Genomic DNA, 26,769 nt, shown 5'->3' with positions numbered 1-26,769 from the left:
TAAGGTCCCAGTGGCTGGTTACCAATAGGAAGACTAGCATTTATTGTAACATTTTGAGAAGAATTGGCCTTCTGCATCTAGACCTAAACCACCTGGAGTGACCTATTCTATTGGGTAGTCATACAGAGTCCTATGACATTATTCTACCAACAGACGTCTAATGTTCATGTAGTAAGTGTGAGCAATTTTTTCCTGACATTTAATTTACTGTGGCTCTTTTCATTTAAGGACCTCAAAGCAGCTGACAAACATCAGTCAAGCTTTGCAATATCCTTGTGGCATAGGTCGTATCCTACCTAGTTTATAGCTAGAAAAACTGAGGCACAGAGAGGTGATTTGCCCAAGATCAGCAAGACTTAGGAGTAGAATCTGTAAGCGCTGACCACCATTCCTCAGCTCTGGAGGCCACATCAGACCCTGGCTATACCTAATGCTTGGTCCTCTTTTTATGGGAGTGGAGGAAAATGAAGCAGAAGGCTCATTTTCTGAACTGGGTGAAATCGATCCCTATGCAGAGATCCAGCACAAGGCCTATGCACTTGTTAAGGCTCACTTGTACTCTATTGTGTGACCTTAGGTGGTGCATAGACCTTGTGCTGGTTTTTCGCACAGGGGTAACTGTTATCCACTGTGTACAAAGTCTCTTATAGGACTGGATGTTCAGAGCTGCCTGCTCAAGACCCAGGCTATAAAGCCTTATGCCAACATGTAACCAGCTTTTTGTTCTTAAATTTGACATTTTGTTTCCACCTCCAAGCCCAGGGGGAAACAGTGAAATGCCAGTCGTTGGTTTTATTTTAAAATACAACAAAAGCCAAATTACATCTGTGATTTTAAAAAACAATCAAACCAAAAAAACTAAATCTCAAGTATATTTCCAAATTAGAAAAACATTTAATGGCTAAAACCTGGAAGCATCTCCTCTCCTAAGCCTCCTAAAATCTGCAGGTTAAAAAAAGGCTAAATTTGTTCTTGCTTTCCATTTTTGTCTACAGTTCAGTGTTCGGCTTGCTTATTTTTCTATCCTTTTAAAAAGCTTTAAATCCCCACTGCATAACCTCCTCTGCGGCTGAAAGGATGGTGCGCTGATCTTTTGATTGGTGGGTAACGGATTTGGTTTGATTGCTTGACACAAGAACAATAGAAAGATAAACAATTCCATTTGTGGCCGTGAAATTCCCCATCTGTTGAGTGTGTCCCTGTTCGGAGAGAGCCAGGCAGAGACAGATGAACACGCCAGCCGAGCCTGATGTTAATGACATCAGTCATACAAGCAGAACATGTGGCACAATAAATCAAAAACTAATTGAACTTTTGGTTGATTATATTGCCATCCCGCTGATCATTTTAAACACTCCAGCATTTTCTGTAACAATGGATTGCCTAATAGCTTTGCTTCCCTGAAACAGCAGGAAACTGCCCTGGAAGGTAACAAGTGATGCCAGCTTGTTCTTCGTCCTCTTATGAAACCCCTAAAGCTGAAAATGTTCCTGGTCCAGGATTATAACTGGTTAAATATTGCGGGGGGGTTAAAGAAAAAAGATTGCATTAAAATGACAGTGACAGCCAGTATTTCTCTAGCACCTGTCATCTGGGGATGTCAATAATGGATGTTAGACTAGGTGGGCAAGGTAATATATTTTATTGGACCAATTCTGTTGGTGAGAGAGAGAAGTTTTCAAGCTTAGGAAGAGCTCCGTATACAATAATGGATTGTTAACTATTCTAGCGGAGGGCTAGCTTAACTTCTGTGTCAATTACATTTGCATGCTGGTAGTGAATGTGCCTCCCAATGGACTGATATAATAGAAGCACAGTAATCAGGGGTAACTATTACACGAGTTATGTGAGTGCTCTAGTAAATCTATCCAAGGCATTTCTAATACACCCATCACATGTAGTATCTAGGGCCAAAATTTTCAACTATAGGTGCCTAAATCTGAATTTACACACCCAAAAATTTTTCAGAGCTGTCAAAGAGCCACAACTTCTTTCTATTTCAATGCAGGCTCAGCACCTTTGGAAATTAGACATTTGTTAAGGTGCCTAAATATAGATTTAGGTTCCCAACTGTTGGCACCCATGTTTGAAAATTTTGGTCAAGATACCAAGGATCTAGGCACTATCGTCTGTACATATGCAATTATAGAAACTTTGAAGTACCACATACTTTTCTTACTACATGTGTCAACTACCGGATTCCCATTATATGGAGAGACTTAAAAATGTAAAAGAATATATAACATTAAACCTAAGAAAAATCATAAAAAGAATGCCTAGCAGTAGCTTTGCAAAGAGCAGATATCCAATTTGATAATTCACCAGCTGTACAAAACAGCCCCAACTTGCTTACATTACTAACCACTTTTATTCCTGAGGCTTTGGCAAACTGTATAGGAGGAAGGACACACAAAATAAAATGTGGCAAAGGCTTAAGTAACAGCTAAATTAAATCTTTGCATTAATAGAATTCATAGAAAGACAGATGGTAGTAGAAAATGTTGCAATTAAGAATATGGAATGAGATGAGATCACAGCATCAGTCTGTCTTTTGTAGACCTGGACAATGATCACAGAGCCAGATTGGATTAGTGAAACCTATTTACCAGAAGTTCAGAGCAGTTGCATGAAGCCGATAGGCAGTCAGAAGAGAGAGGTGAAAAATGCACCAGATTTACAGCTGCAGCGATGAAAATTTAGAAGTTTTCACCACTGTGATTTCATCCAAATGTGAGTACATGTTAAAGCAGAGTAACAGACAGTGCTGTCGTTTATCTAAAATGTTTTACCAGTAGAGAAATCCTTTCAAGTGATAAACTCATCTCTTTGTTCTACTGTATTGTACTTGCACTTCTGTGTTCTCTAGTTGCTCGGAAGCTAATGGATGCAGATGCCTGGACAATGTCGACGTGAAATATTTCCACAGGAAAAAATGTGAGATGAATGTTCTTGATGCCATGTAATTTTTTTTATATTCTGAATAGGTGATCAATAAGGCATAGCTCAAAACAGTAGGGCTGATTTATGACATAGAAAATGACAATGTAATTCCATGAAGAATTATTCGCTCACCGGAACTGGCTATATATTGAGCAAGTGTCTGCTGGATCAATAAGGGGAACATTTCCAAAATCATGTCCTAGGAATGAATGTGTATTAACATGAATTACATCTGGTGATTTGAAGAATAAATAACAGACAAAACACAGTATCCATTTGATTGAACAACATAGTTTAAACTCAGTAACTGCTTATACCAAAAGAAGCCAGATAAAAGCATGAAAAACTATTTTTGGGGTGGGGAAGGGGGACAGATCTAATCTGCACTTGCAAGCTGTAAACGTAGGCACTCTGCTGCTTATTTCCACAACATGAATAGACGCACTGATGTGGCCAGCATTGTAACTGTTTTCATCTGTTAAATTCTGTGAATCATTCACATAAACATCCTTTTAGCAGGCAAATTACAGAAGCATGTTTCTGCTAGAATTTATATCCCGTCAAGAAAAATACGTTCACAATGGTCTCTCTGCCATTTTCACTGCTGTCGTATTCCTGTGCAAGTAGGTCACTAATGTCTAGCTTCATGATTCACTCATACTTCAATGGCTATTCAAGTAGCTGCATGTTTGCCAGTGCTGTGACTTCCCTTTCATGCAGTTCCTTTCCTCAGCTCATGCAGGCTGATTGCTGCTTACATTGGCAGAACACACACAATGATTTGGCCAGTGGTTCACAAATAAGCTGAAATGTGCAAGGTTATCATCATTACACATGTTTATCAGGCACTCACCATGGAGTATCTGGGCATCAGCAACATAATTCAAATAACAAAATATTTCCCCAAATTAGAGAAATATGGAAACTCAACACTACCCTGCACTGTTCAGTAAAACATTAAATAGGTTAACTGCCCTGAGAGACATGGGTAATTTTTCTATCAGTTAAACTTTTCTGCCCCCATCTTTAATTAAATGTTTTGTTTGTAAGGCATCAGTGAATTTAGTCATCACTTACCCAGTGAAATCTAGGCTTGCGTGTGGGGTTTTTTGTTTGTTCATTTCATTGGACACCTCTGGGCTCAAAAACGAGTCATAGCTTATTTATATCATTTTTGGAAAATCCCCTCCACTCTGTTCAGTTGGTTTTGTCCCCCTCTTGCACTGTTTTCAAATATAAACCTCACCAGGCAAAAGGTTGTAGGGATGCCTATGAATTCCTTCCCACTTCATGAACTTGGCAAAACTGGAGCCATAACCGCTTAATGGCATGTGTATTATTTTAACTGATGCTTATACAGCCCCCTCCTGCAGCTGAGCACTGTATACTTACCTGTAACTATTTCTTACCTGGGGGTACATTCTCAGTGTGGTGAGTCAAGTGAGCAAGCACCATGTGTTATAGTGAGGCAGTATTGTCTAGAGTTTAGAGCGTGGACCTGGAAGTCAGGGTCCTGCCTTTGCTGCTGTCTTGCTGTATAACCATGGAAACATAATACAGGCCAAAATTTTTGAACTTGGGTTGCTAAAGTTAGACACCTAAATCCATATTAAGACATCTAAATAGTGGCCTGATTTTCTGTGGCAGCTGCAGGTCCTCTGCACCTCTAAAATTAGGCCACTTATTTAAGGGCCTAAATATGAATCTAGGTGCCCAACATTAGGCACTCAAGTTTGAAAGCTTTGATCTTAACTTCACTATGCCTTGGTTTCCCTCTCTGTAAACTCTGCATGGTCAGACACATTCATCTCTGCAAAGCCCTTTCAGACTATTGGATGAAAAACTCTATGTAAGAGCAAAGTATTATTAATGGGAGATGAGCGTCCAATATTAACGGTACTTCATAGTAGTATAGAGAGAGCCAGAATCATTGCATTAAATGATTCATTAGTCAAATTATAATACCTAGAGTTAACACATCTTCAAAGTGCCTTACAAATGTTAATTTGTGTTGGTAACCCTTGAATTTGAATGATCCCAAGAACTCAAAGCAAAACTCAACTGGAGATTAAGAGTTACACCTGATTTTGCAACAAACCATCCAAAACTGCAGGCTTCATTTGGTTTTGACCAGAGTTTAAGCCGGAACAGAAATGCTGACCCCAAAACCTCCTCAAACTACAGCAAAACAGATTTAGATTAAAGTTTAGGAAAAACTTCCTAACTGTAAAAACAGTTGGACAATGGAACAGACTGCCTAGGGAGGTTGTGGAAGCTCCTTCATTTGAGGTTTTCAAAAGGAGGCTGGATCGCCATCTGTCTTGGACAGCTTAGACACAACAAATTCTGCATCTTGACAGGGAGTTAACTCGCCGAATCTTGCAGGCTCGTATAATCCTATGACTCCCCCAGTCTCAAAGTTTGGATCTGGATTAAGATCTGGATCTGAACTTCGCAGCTGCAACCTGCCACCTGTCTCTGTAATGGGCCTGAACCAGAACACCAAATCCTGCACGTCTGAATGATGTAGAAATGATTAATTATTCCTAATTACTGCACAGCACTCAAATGTGTGCTAGGCACTTTACAGCACAAGGAGTAAGACCGGGGCCAAATCTGCCCCAGGGAATTTACAATCTAGCTTTAAAGATACAAAGAAAGGCAACAAGTAACAAGAAGGGGATGGGGAGAGGAAACACAAGACCACACAGTTATTCAGCTTAAATATACTGTTGTGCTGGAGGGTGTTGGTGGCTACCAGCAAGCACGTCGTTGATCTATGGGCAAGCAAAGCCCTAATTGAAGCAGATGGGTATGCTAGCTGCCTTCCATTCTGCCTAAATGGAAGAAGCAATTGAGCTCCTTTACGCACTAGTATAGCTGAAAGTATAGAAGCCACTACCCACAGCACTGGCCACGTGGAACTCCTGAGTACAAAATAACTCAGGGAGAATAAGAGGGGTTTCTCTGGGAATGGATGGCAAAAACACAAGGGCATTGACTGGATTGCAGGTTTGTGCATCAGTGGCAGAAGCAAGCAGCAGTGAGAGAAGCATGGGGTAGCATGGCTCCAAGAGGAAGCCAAGAAAGAGAGTTTCTTTTGGACAGAGTGCTGGCTGAACAGGCAGGCTTAGAATTGTAAGCAAGGACACTGCCTGCTGTTCCTTGTTTCCACTGTGTTCAGGGAAACAGGATTTGTCTATGTTTTTTGCAAATAAAAGGGATTGCACCAAAGAAATCGCTCTCGTACTATCAGTTTTCTCTCCGAACAGAAACAATACAGCTAGACCCAGAATAGTAGTTAACTGCTCAAGCCAAAGGGGCAATAATGTATATATCTTCATAGCTTCATAAAAAGTCATTAATATTGTGATGGGATCCCTGGGGTACAACCTGGAACGGAGGTACCGCCTGGGCTTTCACAATGCTTTGCTAGTGACAAGCAGCAAACCCCCCCGGGAGCTGTTATCACTCAGCACAACAGCAGGTGGAGCCCCACACCCAGCTAGATTGCATGAAAACACCCAAAGCCTCTCATGAATCACAAGCAGAAAGGCATCAGCCAATTCCCCCCAGCTCCCTGACTTTTCACCCCTGAGCTGTACCATTCTGCCCTGGTCAGAAGCCTGACCAGTGTAAGTTTATAACCCAGCCCATCCCTCCTTCAATGTGGAGAGGACACACACAAGCCTTTGTAACTGAGCTGAGAATTCCCTAGCACTTCAAGCAAAATACACTGTTTTAGGTAAATATAAAATAGGTTTATTAACTATAGAAAGATAGATTTTAAGTGATTATAAGTGGTAGGCATAAAAGCACAGAGATGTTACCAAAGAAAATAAAAATAAGTGCACAATCTAAATCTTAAACCTTATTACACTAGGCAGTATTTAGATCAAGCAATGTTCTCACCCCCTGGATGTTACCGTCCTTAATGCACAGACTTCCCCCTGAAGTCTGGACCAGTCTTCTCTGATGATCTTTGTCTTCTTGGCATCCCGGATGTGTCCAGCATAGGTGCGGGAAGAGAAAGGCTAAGACATGATGCTACTGTCCCTTGTTTTATACCCTTGGCCCATGTGCCTGGCAGACACTAGCCCAGGCATGTCCTGGTGGACTTTGTGAGTCACAGTGATCAAGCAACCCCCAAGTCACAGTAATCAAGCAGTTCCCATTGTGTGGTGCTTGGATAGTTGAGTTGATTAATGGGTGGTCAACACCCATCTGGGCAGGGAGCCTTTGCATGCCACTATCAAACTTACAACATGTTTCAGTAACAACCATACAGCACAATCTCATAACTTTATACACACTAATGATAGACATATTTGGACAGAACAGTGGGTTTCAGCAGATCATGACTTTTCATATGATACCTTACATGGCATGCTTTGTACAAAATATCACAACCATATATGAATGATGAATATGGGGGTTACCAGGCGTCATTCTGAGGTACAGTGTGTCACAAATATGTTCCATCAGCACAGCTAGATTACCTGGCTCTGAAGTCCACCGTTCAAACCTACCTCTCATCTCCATATAAAACTATAAACTGGCCCATGTTTACTTGAGTCTGGGCCTAGGCCCTCTCCAAAAATGTCTTTAGCTTGGGCTGTGTCAGTTGGGTAATGAAACCAGGTGAAGTTTGAAAGGCACTATTCACACAGCTCTAATGAATGAGAACTTCACAATATGGCAGCTACACAGTGATCCTAAAATCTGAGAGGGATGGTTTTTTTCAGGCAATGTCCCCTCTTGCTTTTATTTCCCAATTAGAAGAAAGCAAGAGGTTGTGTTTCCTCTGCAGAGGTCACTTGAATTGAAGGTCTTCCCCTGGGTGGCATTTGATGCAAGTAAAAGCATTGTAGATTTTGAGAGCCACATTACCCCGTTTCCTCCTTGAAGAAAATCAGCTTCATTTGGAGACTTAGTTAGAAGCTCCATCTACTACTATAGAGCCTTTGCATCTGCTTCCTAAGTTTCATGAGTAAAAGGAATGTGCACGAACTATTTTCAAGTGCATATTTCACCTAACATCACTGCTACAGCCTTGCCAATCCCAATTTAAAAAAATCATGACATTGGCTTAAAAATAGTTACATGAGATATTACTAATGCCACCTTTTGGGTTCTTTTTATTTATCTTCTAGTTTTTGAGTCTTTTGGCTGCATTGTGGCCACATTTTTTTCCAGCTTCTCTCCTGAATTACAAGAGCTAGAAATTTACATTTTTTTAAAGGAAAGCCAAGAATCTCATGTAATTACATGGCGTTTCAAGACAATCACAAATATTGTGAGTGGTGCTGCCAGCTACAGCCATCAAAACACAATTCCTATGTTGCCAGCTATGCCTGATACTCCATGGTTCTTTCAGTGGAACAAGAAACTTATCCTAGCACTGCACACTATTGTAAGCAGAGTGAAGGTGTAACCCACACACCTCCTGGGTGTGGTGTTCTGTCCCATCTAGTGGCTCTGAGACCACTTAGAGAGAGAGAGTAATGAGCCTGCTCTCCAGCTTTCACTAAGAGTCATATGGCTTGTAGCTCATGCACTAAGCTCCAGAGGCCCCAGGTTTGATCCTGCCCGCCAACGTCCGGGGTCTGTTGGTGTTACAAAGACACAGCATCAGAGCTGGTAATGACATTTCAAATAAATTGTGCTTGCCTTTTTGATGATCTCATAACAAAATTACACCAACCTGAGATTTTCCAGTTTCTATTGCTAATCAAATCCTAAATAATTTATAATATACATCCATGTCTGAAGCTGTCATCTCTCGTGTCAGCCACTATTGCACTCTGATTGTGTTTCTTTCCTTCTCTTTGCAGCATGTAGTCCAGCTAGAAGAAAAGCCAAAAGCACACAACACATCCGAACAAAGAGAGTAAGAAAAATATCCATTTTTTTGTATTCAAGTTGACTTAACTTCTCCTTGAAAATCTCATAAATGGGAAAGCAGACCTTTCCAGGTCAGGGCATGGAGAGCATAGAACTGAAATGGTGTCTGGAGCTGGGGAAAACTTTTAGCACATTTCTGGAAAATTGCAGGTATTTAGAAAAAGGTTTTTTGAACTCTTCAAAAAGATTTGTTTTTCAAGCAAAATTATTCAAAATTAATTTAAAACATTATAACAAAATTAATGACTTAATATCTTGTCAGAAAATGATTGTCTGAAGGAGCTGGGAGGGTAGTTCACCTCAGGAACCAGCCTGTGACTCCCTCTGAGACTTACAGTCTGGTACTTTCCCCTTGATCCAGGGTGATGCAATCTGTGCCAGTCCTTTTTGCTAGCACAGCTTGTTTTTCCCTCTGTGCCAGTTCTGGACCATTAGCTTGTGCACTGAGAGCATTGACTTATGCATTAGGGGTTGGAGCGAAGGCTGTGCCCGCTCCCCCACTCCTGATTACCTCACTCCTCACCCAGCTGCTAAAGAGAGCAACAGTCTGACAGCAGTTGATCCTCCCTCCTCTCCCACCACACACGCACACACACAAAAGCTCCAGCAATCCGGATAGCCCATGCAAGGAAGTAGTGGGGTTCCTTATACCTTTTGACTCCCTTGTGTGGGCGTGAAGGAGAGCTAACAAGTGAACCCAAAGGAGTCCGAGCAGTTAGTTATTAAACTTTTTAACTTTTCAAAAGCTTAAATAGTGAGCTTGTGCAGATGTGTGATCCTGTCCTCATCCTCACTTCTCCTTTCCCTCCTACTGTTTATTACACTCATTTGTTGCAGCTTTCCCTTAATTAGCCTGTAAGTTCTTCACAGCAGGGACTGTGTTTACTTATGTGTCTGTACAGCTCCTGTGGGCCCCAATCCTGAGTGCATCTTCTCCGCACTGCTGCAGTGGAAATAACATAAGTGTTAGACTTAGCCCCTGTGAAAGGCCATTTGGCAGGCTCGGATACTCTGGCTCAGCTATTTGGGCCTGGCTTTCTTGTCTTAGGGCCCCCTTTTCCCTCCCTTGCCCTGCCAAAATCCATCTAGCCAGGTCATAGTGCCCTCCAAGACCCTTTATTGTGTTTCTTTCTTGCTCTTCCTTTGACAGTTCTGCCTTATCTTTCTCTCATTCTATCTAGACCCCTCTTTATCAGCTTTGAGACTTTGTCTGGAAGGTATTTGTGCTTGCCACAGAGCTGTTTCTTCTGCAGAGCTCCCTACATAGAAATCTCTCACCACCATCTTCCATTGTCACAGACATTCTTCTCCAGTTCCCCGGCTGCTCCCTCCCTTCTGGATTATTCTCTCACTCTGTGCTCCAGAGTCAGCAGGCTCCACTCTCTACTTCAGGAATCCTCCCTACTTCTGCTGTGTCACATACCTATCAATGGACTGAAAACACCATCACACTACATTCCTTCCAATCCCAGTGCCTATTCTTGGTTGCTCAGTCAGCCCATTGCATCCATAGATCTTAATGGGAAGGTCTTAAATGGAACATGAACCTCAAAAAGATCAGTCCCAGCAGAAAGTTTACACTCACGGTGTTTGAATGAGTAAAAACATTCTCAAACAATCATTCCTACAATCCTAAATCATAATTTAAAATGGCCAGAAAAATGGAATCTCAACTCCATGGGAAATTCAGAGATTTCAAAATTTGGTTTTGTCCTAAATCAGGACAAAAACATTGAAATCTCAGAATTTTTCAGGAAACAAAATATTGTGACATACTGCATTTGGACTTTACCATTTCATTTGAACTTCATTGTTTTGCCTAATATACAATATTAAAGTTGAAATGCTAAAGTCAAAACAAAATACATCTAAATTAGTTTAAACCTGATTCAAATGAAATGTTTAGGTAATCGCCTGTTGAAATTTTTGACAAAATCAAGACATTCCTGCAAAACATTTTGATTTTACCAAATCAGCATTTTCTGACAGAAAACTTTTAACCAGCTCTAGTCATAATCCTGTTCTGCTATTTTTATCCTTTAGCATAATCATTATAATCTCATTATACCTTTATTGCTACTATTAGGCAGTGACTTCTGCAACATTTAATTTGAGCTGCGTGTGCCTGTCTTGTCACTTTTTAAAAGAAATCTTGTACATATTTATAGTTTCTTTTTCTTCCACTCCTAGAGAATAATCCTCTTGATTGTCCTCTTTTGTCATTGCTGATGATCCCATGTTTACAATCAGAGCACCACAGCACAAGGATAGTCTATGCACTGAAAATAAGGACATAAACTGGGCTTTCAAAAATAACTAACTAACCACACAAACCTTGTAGTTGTTGATTTCCATGCTTCAGTTTAGTGCAGCTGACTGCAGCTAATGTGTAATCATCCAATAGCATTGCACGTGCTGGAAAATACGAGCCTTTGAGGATATTTGTGATGGTCAACTTTTTCTTCCATACAAAGAAAAGGAGTGGTTATATTTTTTTCATTTGTACATCTGCCTACTGTTAGCATTGTAGCTCTGCCTGGGTGGCATGAGGTCTTCTACCCTGGTAATCTGAGTGGATGCACAAATTTAATCCCAGACAAGAGCAAAAATAGCAAGCAATCTGGAAACCTGCCAGGTTCTTTCATAGCAGCAGCACTGGAGCATGCCAGTGTTGTATTAAGTGATTTATACATTCATGTGACTGACCTTGTGAGGTAACCTCAGTCACTTTAAAATTAATCCTTTCCAAGAGGGCAATCATGGAAATTAACAAAAAGACTCATGATTTAAAAATTCAAATGTTCCCTCAATATGCTCATTTTTGACCTTCCTACATTTTCACTATAGGACACCCCTCATCTGTTCCTCCCATTCTCCCTTCTTCCTCCCCCAAAATGTTGACTGGAATTATCTTGATTGAATACCGAAAAATAGTCTTGATTGAAACTGACTTTTGATTACATGGCAAAAAAAGTGGCAAATATTGCTGTACACTCTAGCACTTCCACTGCTAAAATTAGTACCTAGTCTGCCCAGTGACAAGAACATAGCTCATAAAATATGGCATTTTTCCATTGACTGCATAATTCTTTAGAGGCTAAGCTACAAAATCACAATCAAAGTCATGTAATTAATTGCTTCACCTTTGTTTGTTTGCTTGGATCTTTGGAATGGGAATGCTGTTTGTTCATTCCAAGAGTGTTTTTGTGTGTTGTTGCTATAGCCCTCACATTATTGTGCGACACGCCTCAATCCTACCTTGCCCATTTTTTCATACTGGTTCCAAGCTCATTTTAACACCGGCGCTACGAGACAGCACCACTATGTACTGCCTCACTGCTGTTAAACCATAACTACCAGTTGTTGAACTCAGTAACAGAAGTCGGTGAAAACTGGCCTCTGAATTCAGGAGCATGGGAACAGGGTAACCCAGTAAAGCATAGTAAAAACAGTAATCAAATATTTAGAGAGAAGCTTAGTAATGCTGCTTGATGTGGATGGTTCTGACGATAATTGGCAATTCACCTGAATAACTTCAAAACCCACATGGCTTTTGATTTACTGTTACATCTAGCAAAGAAAAGTGATTTCAAAATAATCTATGTGATTTACCCAACATGTTCCTGATGACCTAAACCAGTGTCAAATCTTGTTTAGATCTAAACTGGGCTGCAACAGGTTTGGTTTCCTGGCCTACCTACGTCTTGACTTCTTATAGTAACACGTTGGGTAGTCCCAGTCATGATGAAATTACGCATTAGGAGATAAGGAACTGTGAAAATGTATTGCTATTAGTTAGATGTAGCAAACAAATGTATGTGTATGTGGGAATGTTCAGTAGAGGGTTATGCTGTTACATTTGAGTTAGTGTGACAGAAATGTTATAATTTATTGCTATGGTTCCTCATGCCTGAAGGCTTCTTGTCCCTAATATAACTAGAAATCTTAAAAAACATAGGTAACAGGGCTAAATAAATACATCCTACGATTAGCACAGAGTTGAAAACAAACCACTTACCCAGGTACACATGGAAGCCTGAAATTTACAAGGCACAGGTGTACCGCTGGGCCTACACAGAGCTTTCCTGAAGTCAGTGAGGCTCTGTGCAGATGCAGCAATCCACCTGCATGTCATAAATTGCATAAATCAGAACCTATCACATACTCTTTCTTGCCCTCACAACTAGCATCATACTTACCAAAGACACCCTCTCGAGGCCAACATCAAAGCAAAGGAACTGAAGTTCCTCCAGTCTAACAAAAGGGTATGACATCCTCTGTCATACATCGAGGTTGAGAGCAATCCACTCCCTACCCTGTCCCCAGGGCCAGGAAGAAAAGATGGGCTTTGCAGAGTGCCCTAAAATTAATACATCTGGCCTCTGGCAGAGCAAGGAGGAAAGGAAAATCCCATAGTTGAGGGTCTGAATGGAGAATGTCCTGCCAGCAGCAGCTTCATCCAATTGATGATGGTGCAGTCTGAGTGTCTCTGCTGACCAAATTATGGCAGTGTGTGATGGGCCTCCAATAACCAGGTTCCAAACCATCCAGGGTTTTGTTACAGCTTGGATTGCATGCACCTTAGTCACAGCTGATGCAGATCCTCAAGAGTGTGGATAATGTGCTCCTATCATCAAACTCCACTTAATATGTGGGCACCACATTTGGGAGTTTGCAGAGTGTGAGTAGCTGCTACAGGGGGACTGGGAGATTGCAGTAGCTACAGGAGGGCCAGTAGTGACTGCTTGAGCAGCAAAAAGAGGCCTACGGCTATTGGCATCCTTGGAATCAGGGCTTAAATACAGCTGGAGCTGTCCGGAAGAGGCTGGTAAATATTTTCAAATGCCTGGGGGAAGCAGAGTACCAGTTTCAGGGGCTCTGCAGGGCCTCGTGGGGGAACCCCGGAACCCCAACCTCCAGCACATCCCATGGGGCTGAAGCCCGGAACCCAGGAGTGCCCCACAGAGCTGAGGCTCTGAGCACCAGAAGCAAAGTTGAAGGATGAAGCCCCAAATGCGGGGTAAGGGGGGAAATCCGAGAAATAATCTATGAGAATTTAAACCCTCCCTATTCCTTTGCCCGCTGATGCCTTTCTTCTTGCATTCTCTCCTGGTCTTCTGAGAGAGGAAGGCAGAGCTGAGAGTGCGAAGGTCTCCCCTCATGCTACCATTTTGCCTCACATAGGCAGCGTGGCCATCCCAGAGAGAACCTAAGGTGCAAGGGCCAGTGGTGCAATGGCTAATGTGTCCGACTATGGCTAGGGAGAGTGCAGGCTTGTGGTGTGTGCCTTCACCCCTCTTGTGGCAGCCCAGCTTTTGAGATCCCCTTTGACCTCTTGCAAGCAAAAGCAAGCTCATTGTGCTCTTCAAGGGGCCACTAAAGCAAGCAGCCACATGCACACCCCTGCAGTCTGTGGAGAGGATGCTCCCACCACCAAGATGAACCGGAAGAAGACTGCCCCAGGTACAAGACTATGGAGAATTATATCCACAGTGTTTCAAGTTGGGCATCCAAAAACCACTGTTTTCAAAATCGGTTGTCACTTTTTAAATGTTCACTTTAGCCCTTGAGATAAATACGGGAAGATGCACATACATATTGCAACTGCAAAGAGAATGCAGGTCATTTTCCAACATGTTTATCATTCCTCATGCTCACACTTCAAAATCAAAATATTCCTCTTTCATTTATGGGGAAATAGGTTGAAGGACTAAATGCAACAGAACCAATGATAGAGATTCCAATGTGATGACTTGAATGCCTTACATTCATACATAGCTCCAATTAAGGATGTTTGTAATTGGATAGTTGTGTCTCTTTCCTGTAGGTGGTAGCAGTGTCTGATTATCAGCCCTACAGGACAGAGGATTTGCTTCCAAGCCAAGGTGATCTCACCCAAGTCCTGTACAAAGATGCGGTGCAGAACTTTGGCCACTTGCAGAATGAACAGGAAGGATTCTGTCCCGCCAAGCACAGTAAGTCCTCGGCTTTGACTTCATTACTCTGCCATCTCTGTGCTGATTGCTCAGAACATCATTTGATGTTGCAGCCTTCTAGTTTCATGAAGTTTTCATTAAAATGGGTATCTCAAAAAAATTCAGTGCCAAAAAATGAAAAATTCTGCAAAATTCTGCATATTTATTTTTCACAATAACACAATGTAAACATGCCAGTTTGTATTATTTTGGTAATTTATTTCAAAATACGTATCAACAGCTATGTCTATAACAATACAGACAACAAAAAAGATTCAGAAAATGTTTTTTGACAAATAGATTCCTTACTAGGCATATTAATAGAGAACTCTGAGTAATAGTTAATTTAAGCTACAATACAGAAATGTATTTCCCGCACCAATCAAGAGCACTGCAAAGGCTTTGGGGAGTCAGGGATAATGGAGGAGCATGTGTCCTTGCACCCCCACTCACCCACCCCTCCTCCACCCATCCTCACATGTCCCTGCACCTCCTTCCCCCATCTCCATGTGGCCCTGCACCCCCACTCTGGTACCTCTCCCGCCAACCCCATGTGGCCCTGCTCCCCCACTCAGCTTCCACCCATCTGTCCCACCAACTAGACCTTCTGAACCCCATACTGTGACCACCTACCAGCCCCATGTGACCCACACTGTCCATCCCCCCATATCCTGTGCCTCCTGACCTGGCCCCATGACCAGAGTACTGTGAGGAAGGCAGCCTCTTCTCTTCCCTATCCACAGCTGGTGCTGGCCCATGAGCAGCTGCTCTCTGTTCTGGTGCCACAATGGCCCCTGGTGGGTGAAAGGCATAACCACAGTACCTTTCTCGCAGAATGTATTTTCTGCGGAAAAAAAATCTGCACGGCACATGAATTCTGTGCATGTGCAGTGGCGCAGAATTCCTCCAGAAGTACAAAACAGGTCTGCTGTTTCTGAGAATACATTTTTTTGCCAATGTTAAAAAAATTCTTGCAACTCTTTTTTTGTACAGCTGTAAGTGCCCTTATGCTTTATAGCAGTCATGAAACTTGGCAGGGAGGTGGCCTTTGTGTCATGAAAGTGCCTTTAGCCCACCCATGACAATCCACCCAAATTTGGCCAAGATCTAAGCCTTTGAAAAAACACAGTTCACACATGATCAGTAGAGACTTCTTAGATTTCATTGAGCCTGCTCAAGCCTGACAGGGGTGCACATGCACTGTGACCATCCCCACAGTGACTGAGCATGCTCCAGCCCAGAGCTACTGAGGCTCAGAAGGACTTTCCTTGTAACAGGTGCTTCAGGCCCAGATGAGGCTAAACACTCAAACTAGTAGCAGGGAGCCTTTCTCTCCTATAGTCTCAGTGAGCCTCAGTTTGAAGGAGCCGGCATCTGATTTGAATGAAGAAGACACAAAAGCTGGGCCAGTAAGGAGGGAAAGGAATAGATTGGAACAAGGAGTCTGGGGAGACTGGGACTAAATATGGAGAGAAACTGACTGGTATTGGCTGGGCAAGGAGAGTAGGAGCTGGAGAGGGGGTGGGGAGGGGAGGCAGGAACTAGGAGCCAATTATGGGGAAAGGGGAGGCTGGGACTGGTTGGGCAAGGACACTGGAACTGGGAGCCACTGAGGCAAATGATGGGGAACTGAGAGCCCGTTGGTTGGGGGTTTGGAAACACAGACAGGATGAGTAGCTCAAGAGGAGATCAACTGTGACTGACTGGGCAAGGAGACTCAGACTAGGAACCAATGAAGGGTGAAAGGGGAGAATGAGCCAGATCTGACAAGGAGCTGAAGTGTGGGGAAAGAATTGGGAGTGGCTGGGCAAAGAGACTGGGACTAGGAGCCAGAGACGCAGATTAGATGAGGAGTCTGAGGAGTGAGACTAGGACTGGGGGACAGTGGGGGTGAGGGTGAGGGAGAAATCAAACAAGGAGCCAGGAGAGGGGTACTAGGATTGGCAGGCAGGGAGAGTGGGACTGGGATGAGAAGCCTGAGGAATGGAAACTGGGACTGGGTAGGTGAGGGGAATGAGACTGGAGTCAGGGATGGGAAAAGAGGCAGGACTAGGAGAGGGGCAGGTTGGAGGGTATGGAGCAGACCGGGACAAGCTTGTGGGAAATGGGCAGAAGTGTCTGTGTCCACCATAACACACTCCCCTCCAAAGCCTGGAATGGAACTCAAGATTCCTGAGTCTCACCATTTCTCTGCTATCAACAAATATCTGCACTCTCATACCCCCCTAGATCTGGTCCACACAGAGGATGACAAGCTACTACTGCTATCAGTTGCGCCATAGCTCAAATGGAGGAGATCCAACCCAGCTGATGAACCACATGGGGGTCAATATGATGCAATATGATGGAATCTCTGTTTTTACTATTTGCTTTAAAAATAAATCTAGAAAAATACAAACACAAAAACAATGTTAAAAGAACATTATTAAGGTAGCAAAGTGAAGCTCTCAAAAGTATGGAAATGCCTGAATTGAGGGAGGTAGGGGGAGATGCTCTTTGCAGCTTCCTTTTTTGCTCCCACACAAGGCCATGCACAATGAAGCATGGAGTAAGGACCTGAAGGCTTGGTCCCATGTTAATAGCTGAAGTTACCATTTCAAAAGCCAAAGAATGGGAGATTGAGTGATTTTGCCCTACCGCATTGCAAGTCTACTTAAAAAATTCCAAGTTCTCCCATTCCTGTATAACAAAAGGTAGTGAGCCCTTTTGTGATATAGATCTTTGCAATTGGCCATAGTCAAATCCAATAGGACTATAACTCTAATTACTGGATCTTTCCACATAATCTTTTAATTACATAAAGTCCAGGAGAATAATTACCAATAATAGCATCTTAATTATGCATTGCAGTGGGAATTTCTGAACAAGAGTCATCAAAATCCTGTGATAATCAGTCGGATGGAAAATCTTCTGTAAGTAAAATTCAGTAAGACCAGCTACCTGTATGTGATGTGCTCTAACTAGTAGATGAAATTCTATGCTGATAAGTGCAAACTAATGCACACTGGAAAAAATAATCCTAACTAGATATATAATGGGTTCTAAAATGCCTGTTACAACCAGAGAAAGTGATCTTGGAGTCACTGTGGATAGCTCGCTGAAAAACTTCTGCTCAAAGCACAGCAGCAGTCAAAAAGGCTAAGACTATGTTAGTAACTATTAGGTAAGGGATAAAAAATAAGACAGAAAATATGATAATTGCACTGTATTCACGGTGTGGGCATATCATGGATTCATACTATGTCCAGTTCTGGTCGCCCTATCTCAAAAAGGATATAGTGGAACTGGAAAAGGTTCAGAGGAGGGAAACAAAGAGGATCAAGGCTATGGAACAACTTCCATATGAGGAGAGACTAAAAAAGATTTGAGCTGTTCATCTTAGAAAAGAGATATGGTAGAGATCTATAAAATCATGAATGGTATGAAAAAAGTGAATAGAGAATTTACTTTTTCGCCCAATACAAAATTCACGTCACCTACCTGCATTTAAACTGGTCAAATTGGACTAGATTCGCAAAAGCAATTTCTGACATTTTTAATGATTGCTTCTTGGAACAACCCTAGAAAACACAAGAAGGAAAGTCTAGTCTTCTCAGTTTAATCCTATGTGACACATATAAATTGGTTCAAGAAAAGTGGAGCCACTAAGTAATAGTGACCACAGTGAATTAAGTCCAACACCCTCAGGAAAACTAGCCATTCTAGTTGTAGCCTGAAGTAGCACTAGTAATAATATCTCGCTCTTATCTAGCCCTTTTCATCAGTAGGTCTCCAGGTGCTTCACAAAGGAGGTCAGGATCATTATACCCACTTTACAGACACAGGCAGGGCCCAATATGGAGTTGCACCCACTAATAGCAGGTGAGTAGTTGCCCCTCAGTACTGAAGAAATGATTTACCAAAAAAGCAGTGAAACCTACTGGGTTTTTTAGGTGTCAGTCTCACAACCCTTGTTCACATGAGTGATCCTTGCTCACAAGAGCACCTCCATTGAAGTGACTATTCACATTAGTAAGGATTATTTTGTGGTTAAGGGTTCAGTGATCAGGCCCTTAATTTGCTCTCCCTTTCAGCAATTTATGGTATTTTTAAAAATCTTTCCCCTTAAGTCCCCAAGTAACCTGCAGTCCCCATTCATTAAAGAAATGTGTAAAAGTTTCTTAATGACCTTTTTCTTCCCTAGCAACCTTCGGCATTCCCAGTCACCCATATCACAGTGAAACGGGCTGCAGCCACAGAGCCAGCTACACAGGACAGTGCTTCTGCAGAAGTGTAAGTCCCCTTTCAATACATCCACCCACTCCTAGTGCAGTTCTGCCTGGGGCTTCAAGGCTCTATCTGTAAGGAAAAACAGCAGGTGGCCCAGACTGTAGGTCATCAATTCACACACACATACAAAAAGTCAGTTTCAAATTACCCATGATTGGAGTAATCAACCTCAATGGTCTATAGTAGATGAGTAATTAATTTCCAAAATATTTGCCTAAGGTGTTATTTTCTTGATTATGCACTATTAACCTAGGCATTTTAGATCTTAAGGCTATTTAAAGTGTTGGACATATGTCAATTTAATTTCTGTTGCTTAATTAGAAAAAAGTTAGTGATGTCTGAGTAATTATTTATAAACATCTAACTAGTGTGTCATCGTGAGTCCAATTTACTCAAGCTAAGGTCTCCCTTAGAAAGTAAAAGGAATAGCCAGGGTCATTACATGTAGATACTGGCCCAAGTTCTGCTCTTGATTACATCCTTCAGACCCCTTGATTACATGACTTCAGACTGAAGTCATCTGCAGAATTTAACCCAAAGCACTGAAGCACTATAAAGTGCAGTTTCCTTATATTTCTAAACAGATAATTATATTAAATAGAAAATGGCTCCTATGGGCCAATTGGACGCCTCATGTAAATTAATCTGTCAATCGAGTTACACCAGAGATTAATGCAGATAAATGCATTGGTATCTGGAGGCAGTAACAACCAGCCCATATTTATTCTCATCATTATTTAGACAGGTCATAGCACTTTACACTCAAATTATAAACCTGAGGCCTGCTCCTCTGGTGTATCTCCACTAAAATAGATGGAGCTACACCAGTTTACATCAGCAGAGGATCTGGCCTATGGTGCCTGCTGCAGAGATCTTACAATCTAAGGATGTCACAAACACTACTGGGCCTAGTGCTTACCTGCTTACCACCAGACTTAGGAGTTGTCTACACTGGAGCTGGAGATGTGAATTCGAGCTTGAATAGGCATACCTGTGCTAGCTCTGATCAAGCTAGTGTGCTAAAAATAGAAATGAAGCCACGGTGGAACTATAGGTGGGAGGGGTTAGCTGTCCTGAGTATGTACCTACAGTCTTGGACAGGATCTTACTCAGCGCAGTTAGCCCCTCCCATCCCACACATTGCTATGACTACTCTTAATTTTTAGCAAGCTAGCTTGATCAGAACTAGTGTGTGTATGTCTACTTGAGCGGGAAATTACACCTCCAGCTCCAACGTAGGCACACCCATAGTTAAGGCTAAGATTTTGTCATGGTTATTTTTAGTAAAAGTCACGGACAGGTCATGGACAATAAACAAAAATTCAGGGAAGCGGTGACCTGTCTGTGACTTTTGCTGCTGCATGGCTTCCCATGCCACTGTGGTGTCTGGAAGCTGTGGGTTCCCCCCTCCACCCACGACAGCTGGGAGCTGCAGGGTGACCATACTTCCCAAAGAGAAAACGGGACACCCCAGCTGCTCGCCTAAGGCATTCCCCTTCCCCTGCGCAAGGCTGTCGCCCATGGCTGGAATCCCGAGGGCCCCCTCAGGAGTCTGTCACCTGTCCCTGGAACCTTGTAGGGGGCCCCTGTCGCCTGTCGCTGAAACTCTGCCAGGGCCCCATTGGCTGCCAGCTCCAGAATCCTGCAGCCCCTGGGGCTGAAACAGAGAATGTCACAGAGGTCTCTGGAAGTCATGGATTCTGTGATTTCCATGACCTCCGTGACATAAACATAGCCTTACCCATAGTCCATTGGCTTTAATGGGGCGTGGTGAACACTATACCCATTAGTGTTTTTAGGATTGAGCCGTAATGTAGGATGTGATCCTGCAACCCCAACTCTCACATGAATATTCAAACAAGGAAGTGATAGAACTGAAGTAATTGGACTAGATGGGGGGGTAAAGGCCCCACCAGGCATTAGCCTATCAAGAACTTGCTTATGGGTCAGGTGCAGAGCACAGCCCCTGCTCCCTGGATACTTCCACCTTGCAAATAAATGGATGAAGAGGAAGCAGAGGGGGGAAGGGAATGGGCAGAGCCTTGGCTGGGCCTCTCTTCTCGCTGATTTGAACAGAAGGCCACGCATGAGAGGAAAATAAACTGCACTTTTTCCAGAGCTGCAGTCACTTCTCCTGGAGCAAGAGGGGAGAAAAGGAATTGTGGGGCAGACCAGTCACGTGCTGGCCCTTAGCCGGGGCTGCGTCTAGGCTCAGTCTAGCCCATTGGGACTGCTGTCATGAGCAGGGAGGTTTGTGGAATCAAGCCTCTAGACATGACAACAATGAGGTCAAAGAGGAGTCAAAGGAAGAGGTGAGGTTTGCACAAAATACAGTCCAGCTGTCACTCTGTTTTGCAGTGTTAGTTTCACTATTTGAATTGTATTTATATTTAATCCATATTTTGCTCACTTGGCACAGAGGGTCAGTGTTGGAGAGAGTCAAAAGAATGGGAGGCTGGAAGAGGGATCTACTTATAACAAATTTAATTACATCCCAGTTTAAGCAGCTCTTTTCCTTATGTTAAAGCAAGGTTATTTCAGCTTGTTTAGTTAGTCATTGAAAATGTGAATGAACCTGGCAAAGGGCCACAAGAGAGAAACATTTTGTGTGTCCTGCTTTGTTCTCTAGCCATAAAAGGCACTCGAGGAAGAACACTGAGCATGACTTAACCCTCGCCCCAGAAGCAGATGCCTCTTTACCTTTGACTGGCAACAACTTGTGCGGAACACCTGGCATCCTGAGAAAAATGTGGATGAAGCACAAGAAGAAATCAGAATATCTGGGGGCAACAAACAGTGCCTTTGAGGCTGACTGACAAGCCTCAGCTTTGCTATTGCAGGATGAATATTCCTTTAGCAAGGGCAGAATGCTTTAGGATTTCCCTAGGGATGAATGTAACTCTGTTGATGAATATCTGAGGGCATACCATTACTTGTGCTATTCAGGGCATTTGCCTATCCTGGAAAGATGGAAGGATAATGGAGAAAAAAGGTGAATGTGAGCTAATTCAACAGCCATATTTTATTGGAATATTTCTGATACCAGTACAGTTGTAACAGATTCCACCTTTGATTTGCTAATGCTAAAGCTACTGTTGACTCATTCACCATTGTACTTGTTCTATCCTAATTAACTTAGATTCACAAAGACAAAAGCCTACAACAAGCTTTGTATATTCCTATGAGACCTCAAATCAACTACAATGTGCCATTAAAGCCAAGTCCGGCTGTTCATTTTGTACCACTGCCACCACGGAATTCAGGCCCACCCCAATGTCATTTTCTCTGAGGTACAGGAGTTAAAAACCAAACCTTAAATCACGTACACTTTGCTGATGGACATGCCCCAATACATTTTTATTCACTTTTGATGTTTACGAGACAGGAGTAAACAAAGGGAGGGAGAGACAGAACTGAGGTTATTTAAGCACTTAACTCTCACTGATTTCAATGGGATTTAGGCACCTACAAATACCTTTGAGGCTCTGGGCCTGAGTGACTTCCAGGTGCACATTTACTGAAACTCTGATCCATGACAAATGATCAGTCTATTAAAATTTCCTGTCCGGATCAAACTGTACCAACAATGGAACGTCAGATGCAGACACTTTGTTCTGAAGAACTTGCTCAAGTGCTAGGTATAACTGTAATATGTAACTTGTGCTACAGAAAATTTCACCATGTGCATGAGACGCTAGGAGGCAAGAAAGGATGTATAGATTGCACAACTGGACTACTCGCTAAAGTAGGTTTGCTCTCAAGAGGCCTGATCCTATAAGCCAGTGTTTCTCACCCTTTTTGATACCAGGGACCGGCTTCCTGCCTTTCTAAACTGCATCAAGGAGATCGCAGGAACCAGTGCCAGTCCACATACCAGTTGCTGGAAACACTGCTATTAGCTAATGACTTTAATGGGATTGCGCAAATGGAGGAAAATTGCTGACTCTGCATTTCTCTCAGTTTAGGAGCTACCGACCTTGTTCCCTTTCCTCTTTTCCAGAGGAAAATATGAAAAAATTGAAAGAATGACAAATCCTGAGCCCAATCTTGCAGCCCTAAATCACATTAATATTCCTGTTGGTTATTGCAGGATCAAGTCCTTCATTTGCCAGAAGGAAGGTATTTAAATTTGTCCCAGTGCAGGACTCCAACATGAATTTGTCTGACACGCACAACCCTTTGAACAAAATGAACACCTACAAGGATGAGCTTTTGCATCTCAATCTTAATGCTCTAAAACTTACTTTTAAATAAAAAGTTGTACGAACGTATTCATAACTCTACACTTTAAAGAACATTTCTACAAGCATCTCTTGTGAGGCAAGATCAAGGCAGCCTAGAGTCTCAGAGTCAGAAAGTGATAAAAAGATGATGTCGAATGCCAGCAATATGTGATCAGACTATTCCTAATAAAGGAAATGTGACAGCTGAAAAGACACACATCCCCGTGTGCATTTGTTAGAGGAAAAATGTCCTCAGTTTTTTAAATCTTTGAATGACTCCTACAGCCAGAGGCTAAAATAAGGTGGTGCAGGGGACTGTGCAACTCCCCTTCTCTGCCCTGAGCTAGCATCTCTTCCCCACCCCACCCCACCACACCCTACCCCACTCCTCAGCTAATGTGGTAAGAGCACCCCATTCTTTTTAGGGCCATCCAACCTACAGGGTACCAATATACAGGTCAAGTTACTAAGCCATCAGCAAACGAGTCAAATCCATCACAACTATTGTCTTTAACAAGATTGTGTGAGAGACATGAAGCAGCTTGAAAGTGCTTGTTAAAAACGGTCTATCGAGGTGTTTCCTTTTCAGCAGATAGACAGATCCCTCTCCAGGATCTTATATCAAGCTTTAACAGTGAGAAACTAGACCTTCATAATGTACCTCTGCTATCCAGTGCACCTGGCCTTCGTCACGGCTGCGTCCTTTAGAAAGAGGTGCAGAATTGCTCTAGAAAACTTTGAAAATCGTTGTTTAGAAACAATTCAGCCTAATATGTCATTATATTTCCTGCATTTCTCTTTGCTTTTTCTTTCTTACTGAAAGCAAAATGCTCTCTGGTCCAGGATCCACACATGGACTCAGTCCAGAAGAGTGGATCCCCCACATGGAAAAGAAGCAGATTTCTCTGTATGCTCCATGTAAGATGTGAAGAGAGCCTGTAGCCCTGCCTCAAAAGGTCCAGACTCTGCCCATGTTTTTTGCTGAAATAGGATAGTAGCCAGGTGTTAAAAGGATGGGTTGCCAGTCAGTGCAATGGGAGAAGGCATCCGATGCTGAATGAAGGGAGACGTCTCCAGTGCTGATGTCTGTGGCTGAACATTGCTGCTGAGCAACTTATTCACAGAAAGACCTACAGCAGTTTATGCTATAGAAGTTCTGTAAACCAGAGAGGAGCATCCTCACTGGAGTATTGTAGCAGTGGCCCTAGCCTCTGAGCCATACCCTTAATGCCTGTACTTGGGGCAGTGCAGGAGTTAAATCATGGGCCATGGCTGTGGAGGAGCAGAGCTATTGCCAATAGCTCAGGAAAGCTGAGTGCAATCTCCCCTCCACATCTTTCAGACAGCAGGGGGTGCCATTAGCACTTAGGCTTAAGGAGATTTGTATGAAAACAAGTTTTATTCTGCAAAGGCACATCCACTCTATAAAGCATCTAGTACGCGGGGAGTGCTGCACACCTAAACTGCAATACTCCTGGGGCATTATAACCCACCTGAAGTCAAAATCCTCTGGGACAAAACTTGGTTGCAGTCTAAAAGAAAGATAAGGATGGTTTCTGCTAAGGAAGAGAAAACAGGAGCAAATTAATATTTTAACACGATTATACTCTTCTAGGGACTGATCAGATGATCACCCTCCAATCCTGTTGACCTCAGTGGGAGTTGAGGGGGCTCAGCACTTTACAGGATCAAGCCATTAAAAAGCAAATACCCTGAGAAATAAAAGACGATGAAAGAGAAACAACGATAACTTATTCTGGAAACAGAACTATTGCCACTAGAACTGTTTCCCAAGTTTTTCCACAAGGCCCCAGCAGCTCTGCAATGATTTCCCCATCACGCCACTTCATACAATGACCTAAGCTGTGCACATGGAAGCACTATCATAGGCCGCACTCCAGCAAATACACACATGCTTAATTGTATTCACAGAGCTCAACAAGACCACTCGGCTGCATAAAGTTAAGCATGTGCATACGTATTTGCAGGATCTATGTCTATGAGCTCCCTTTTTTTGATCTAGTCTCTTTAGATTGATCCAAACATAACAACAAAAACCACCTGACTAGTAATGATAGACTAACAGGACGTGGGGAAACAGAGAGGGCTAATGCTTGTGATGCTTGCATATCTGGTAACCTGATCCATACAGCTCCATCAAGTTAGCCCCTAGGCCAAGGCATCAAACATGTGTCTATTGAAAGGTCTATTTTTTAGCATTTGTTTCTGTTAAATAATAGCTTTAAACAGTATGCGAAGAGGGGGATGGGGGAGAATACATGCTCTACCTAACAGTCACTGTATCTGAAATGTGTTGTATTTATGTTCTCTTTTAATTTGTAACTGCAATCTGTGACAGTGGGAGACTGACAAACAGTGTAAATTATTTAATTTGTACTCCAGAAGGTACTGTGGTGATTTCTTGTATCGTAGCAAGTATCTATTTTATTGATTGAAATAAAGTATGTCCTCTTCATACAAAATAAAGCAAATAGGTAGCAAATGGCAGCATGTGGGTCTTGATTATTTTTTAAAAATTGGACACCTTTCATGGAAAATATAGGCAATTCTTGTGGTACCTTAGATCAGGGGTTCTCAAACTGTGGGTCGGAACCCCGAAGTAGGTCGTGACCCCATTTTAATGGTGTCACCAAGGTTGGTGTTGGCTCTAGGTCCTAGCAAGTCTGAAGCCCCAGCCCAAGCCCCACTGCCCAGGGGTAAGGGTACATGTCCCCCACCCACGGCAGAAGCTCTTGGGCTTCAGGTTTGCACCCCCTTCCCCCCCCCCGCCTAGGGTAGTGGTCTTCGGTTCCCCCCTCCTGGGGTCATGTAGTTAATTTTGTTGTCAGAAGAAGGTCACAGTGCAATGAAGTTTGAGAACTGCTGCTTTAGATGCATTAGCAGCTAACAGTACAGGACCCAGATTTGTATTTCCTTTGTAGGGAAAAGGCTGGCTTTGATGGTGTAGCCCCCATGTACTTGAACAATGGCATTGTTTAGTAATAAAAATAATAATTCCGTTCTTAACGATTGCTGGATGAAGGGTGCTAAGTGCTTTACAAAAATTAATTAATTTAGCCTCATAATGCCCTTGTGAATAAGTATTATCCTCTCTATTCAATATATGAGGAAAACCAAGGCAAAGATTTCCCAGTGTCCCACAAAGACCATGGCAGAGTGTAGAATGCCTGGTTCTGTGCCTTAACCTTAATAAAGCATAACAAGCTGTGCTGAACCACAAAACAATCTGTGGCCGCAATCCTACAGTCAGATCCACCAGTATGGATATCTTATGGAGACGGGGGTCCCATGCTAATGGCTTTGATTGCAGGATTGGTGCTTTAGGATGTAACAGAGAGAATGAAAACCTCTGTTTTTTGACATCATCTCGCAACTTGGACTTTCTGAGTAAATTCAGCATGACCTGCCCCATCTTTCAGACTAGCTCCCTTTATCCC

At 42.6% G+C, this 26,769-nt stretch overlaps 1 protein-coding gene across 1 annotated transcript; it reads left to right on the top strand.

The window, feature by feature from the left end:
* Window positions 1-2,472: 2,472 nt before the first annotated feature.
* Window positions 2,473-25,818, top strand: VXN (vexin). The gene is made up of 6 exons (XM_007066198.4): window positions 2,473-2,730; window positions 8,775-8,830; window positions 14,672-14,819; window positions 17,670-17,731; window positions 19,003-19,091; window positions 21,718-25,818. The coding sequence occupies exons 1-6, from the start codon at window positions 2,664-2,666 to the stop codon at window positions 21,902-21,904; spliced, it is 609 nt and encodes a 202-aa protein (XP_007066260.2). The 5' UTR covers window positions 2,473-2,663; the 3' UTR covers window positions 21,905-25,818.
* The last annotated feature ends 951 nt before the right edge of the window (window positions 25,819-26,769 follow it).

Source organism: Chelonia mydas, chromosome 2, assembly GCF_015237465.2.
Source record: "Chelonia mydas isolate rCheMyd1 chromosome 2, rCheMyd1.pri.v2, whole genome shotgun sequence".
NCBI lineage: Eukaryota > Metazoa > Chordata > Testudines > Cheloniidae > Chelonia > Chelonia mydas.
The sequence above is the reverse complement of the archived record's forward strand: the minus strand, read 5'-3'. Positions and strand labels throughout refer to the sequence as shown.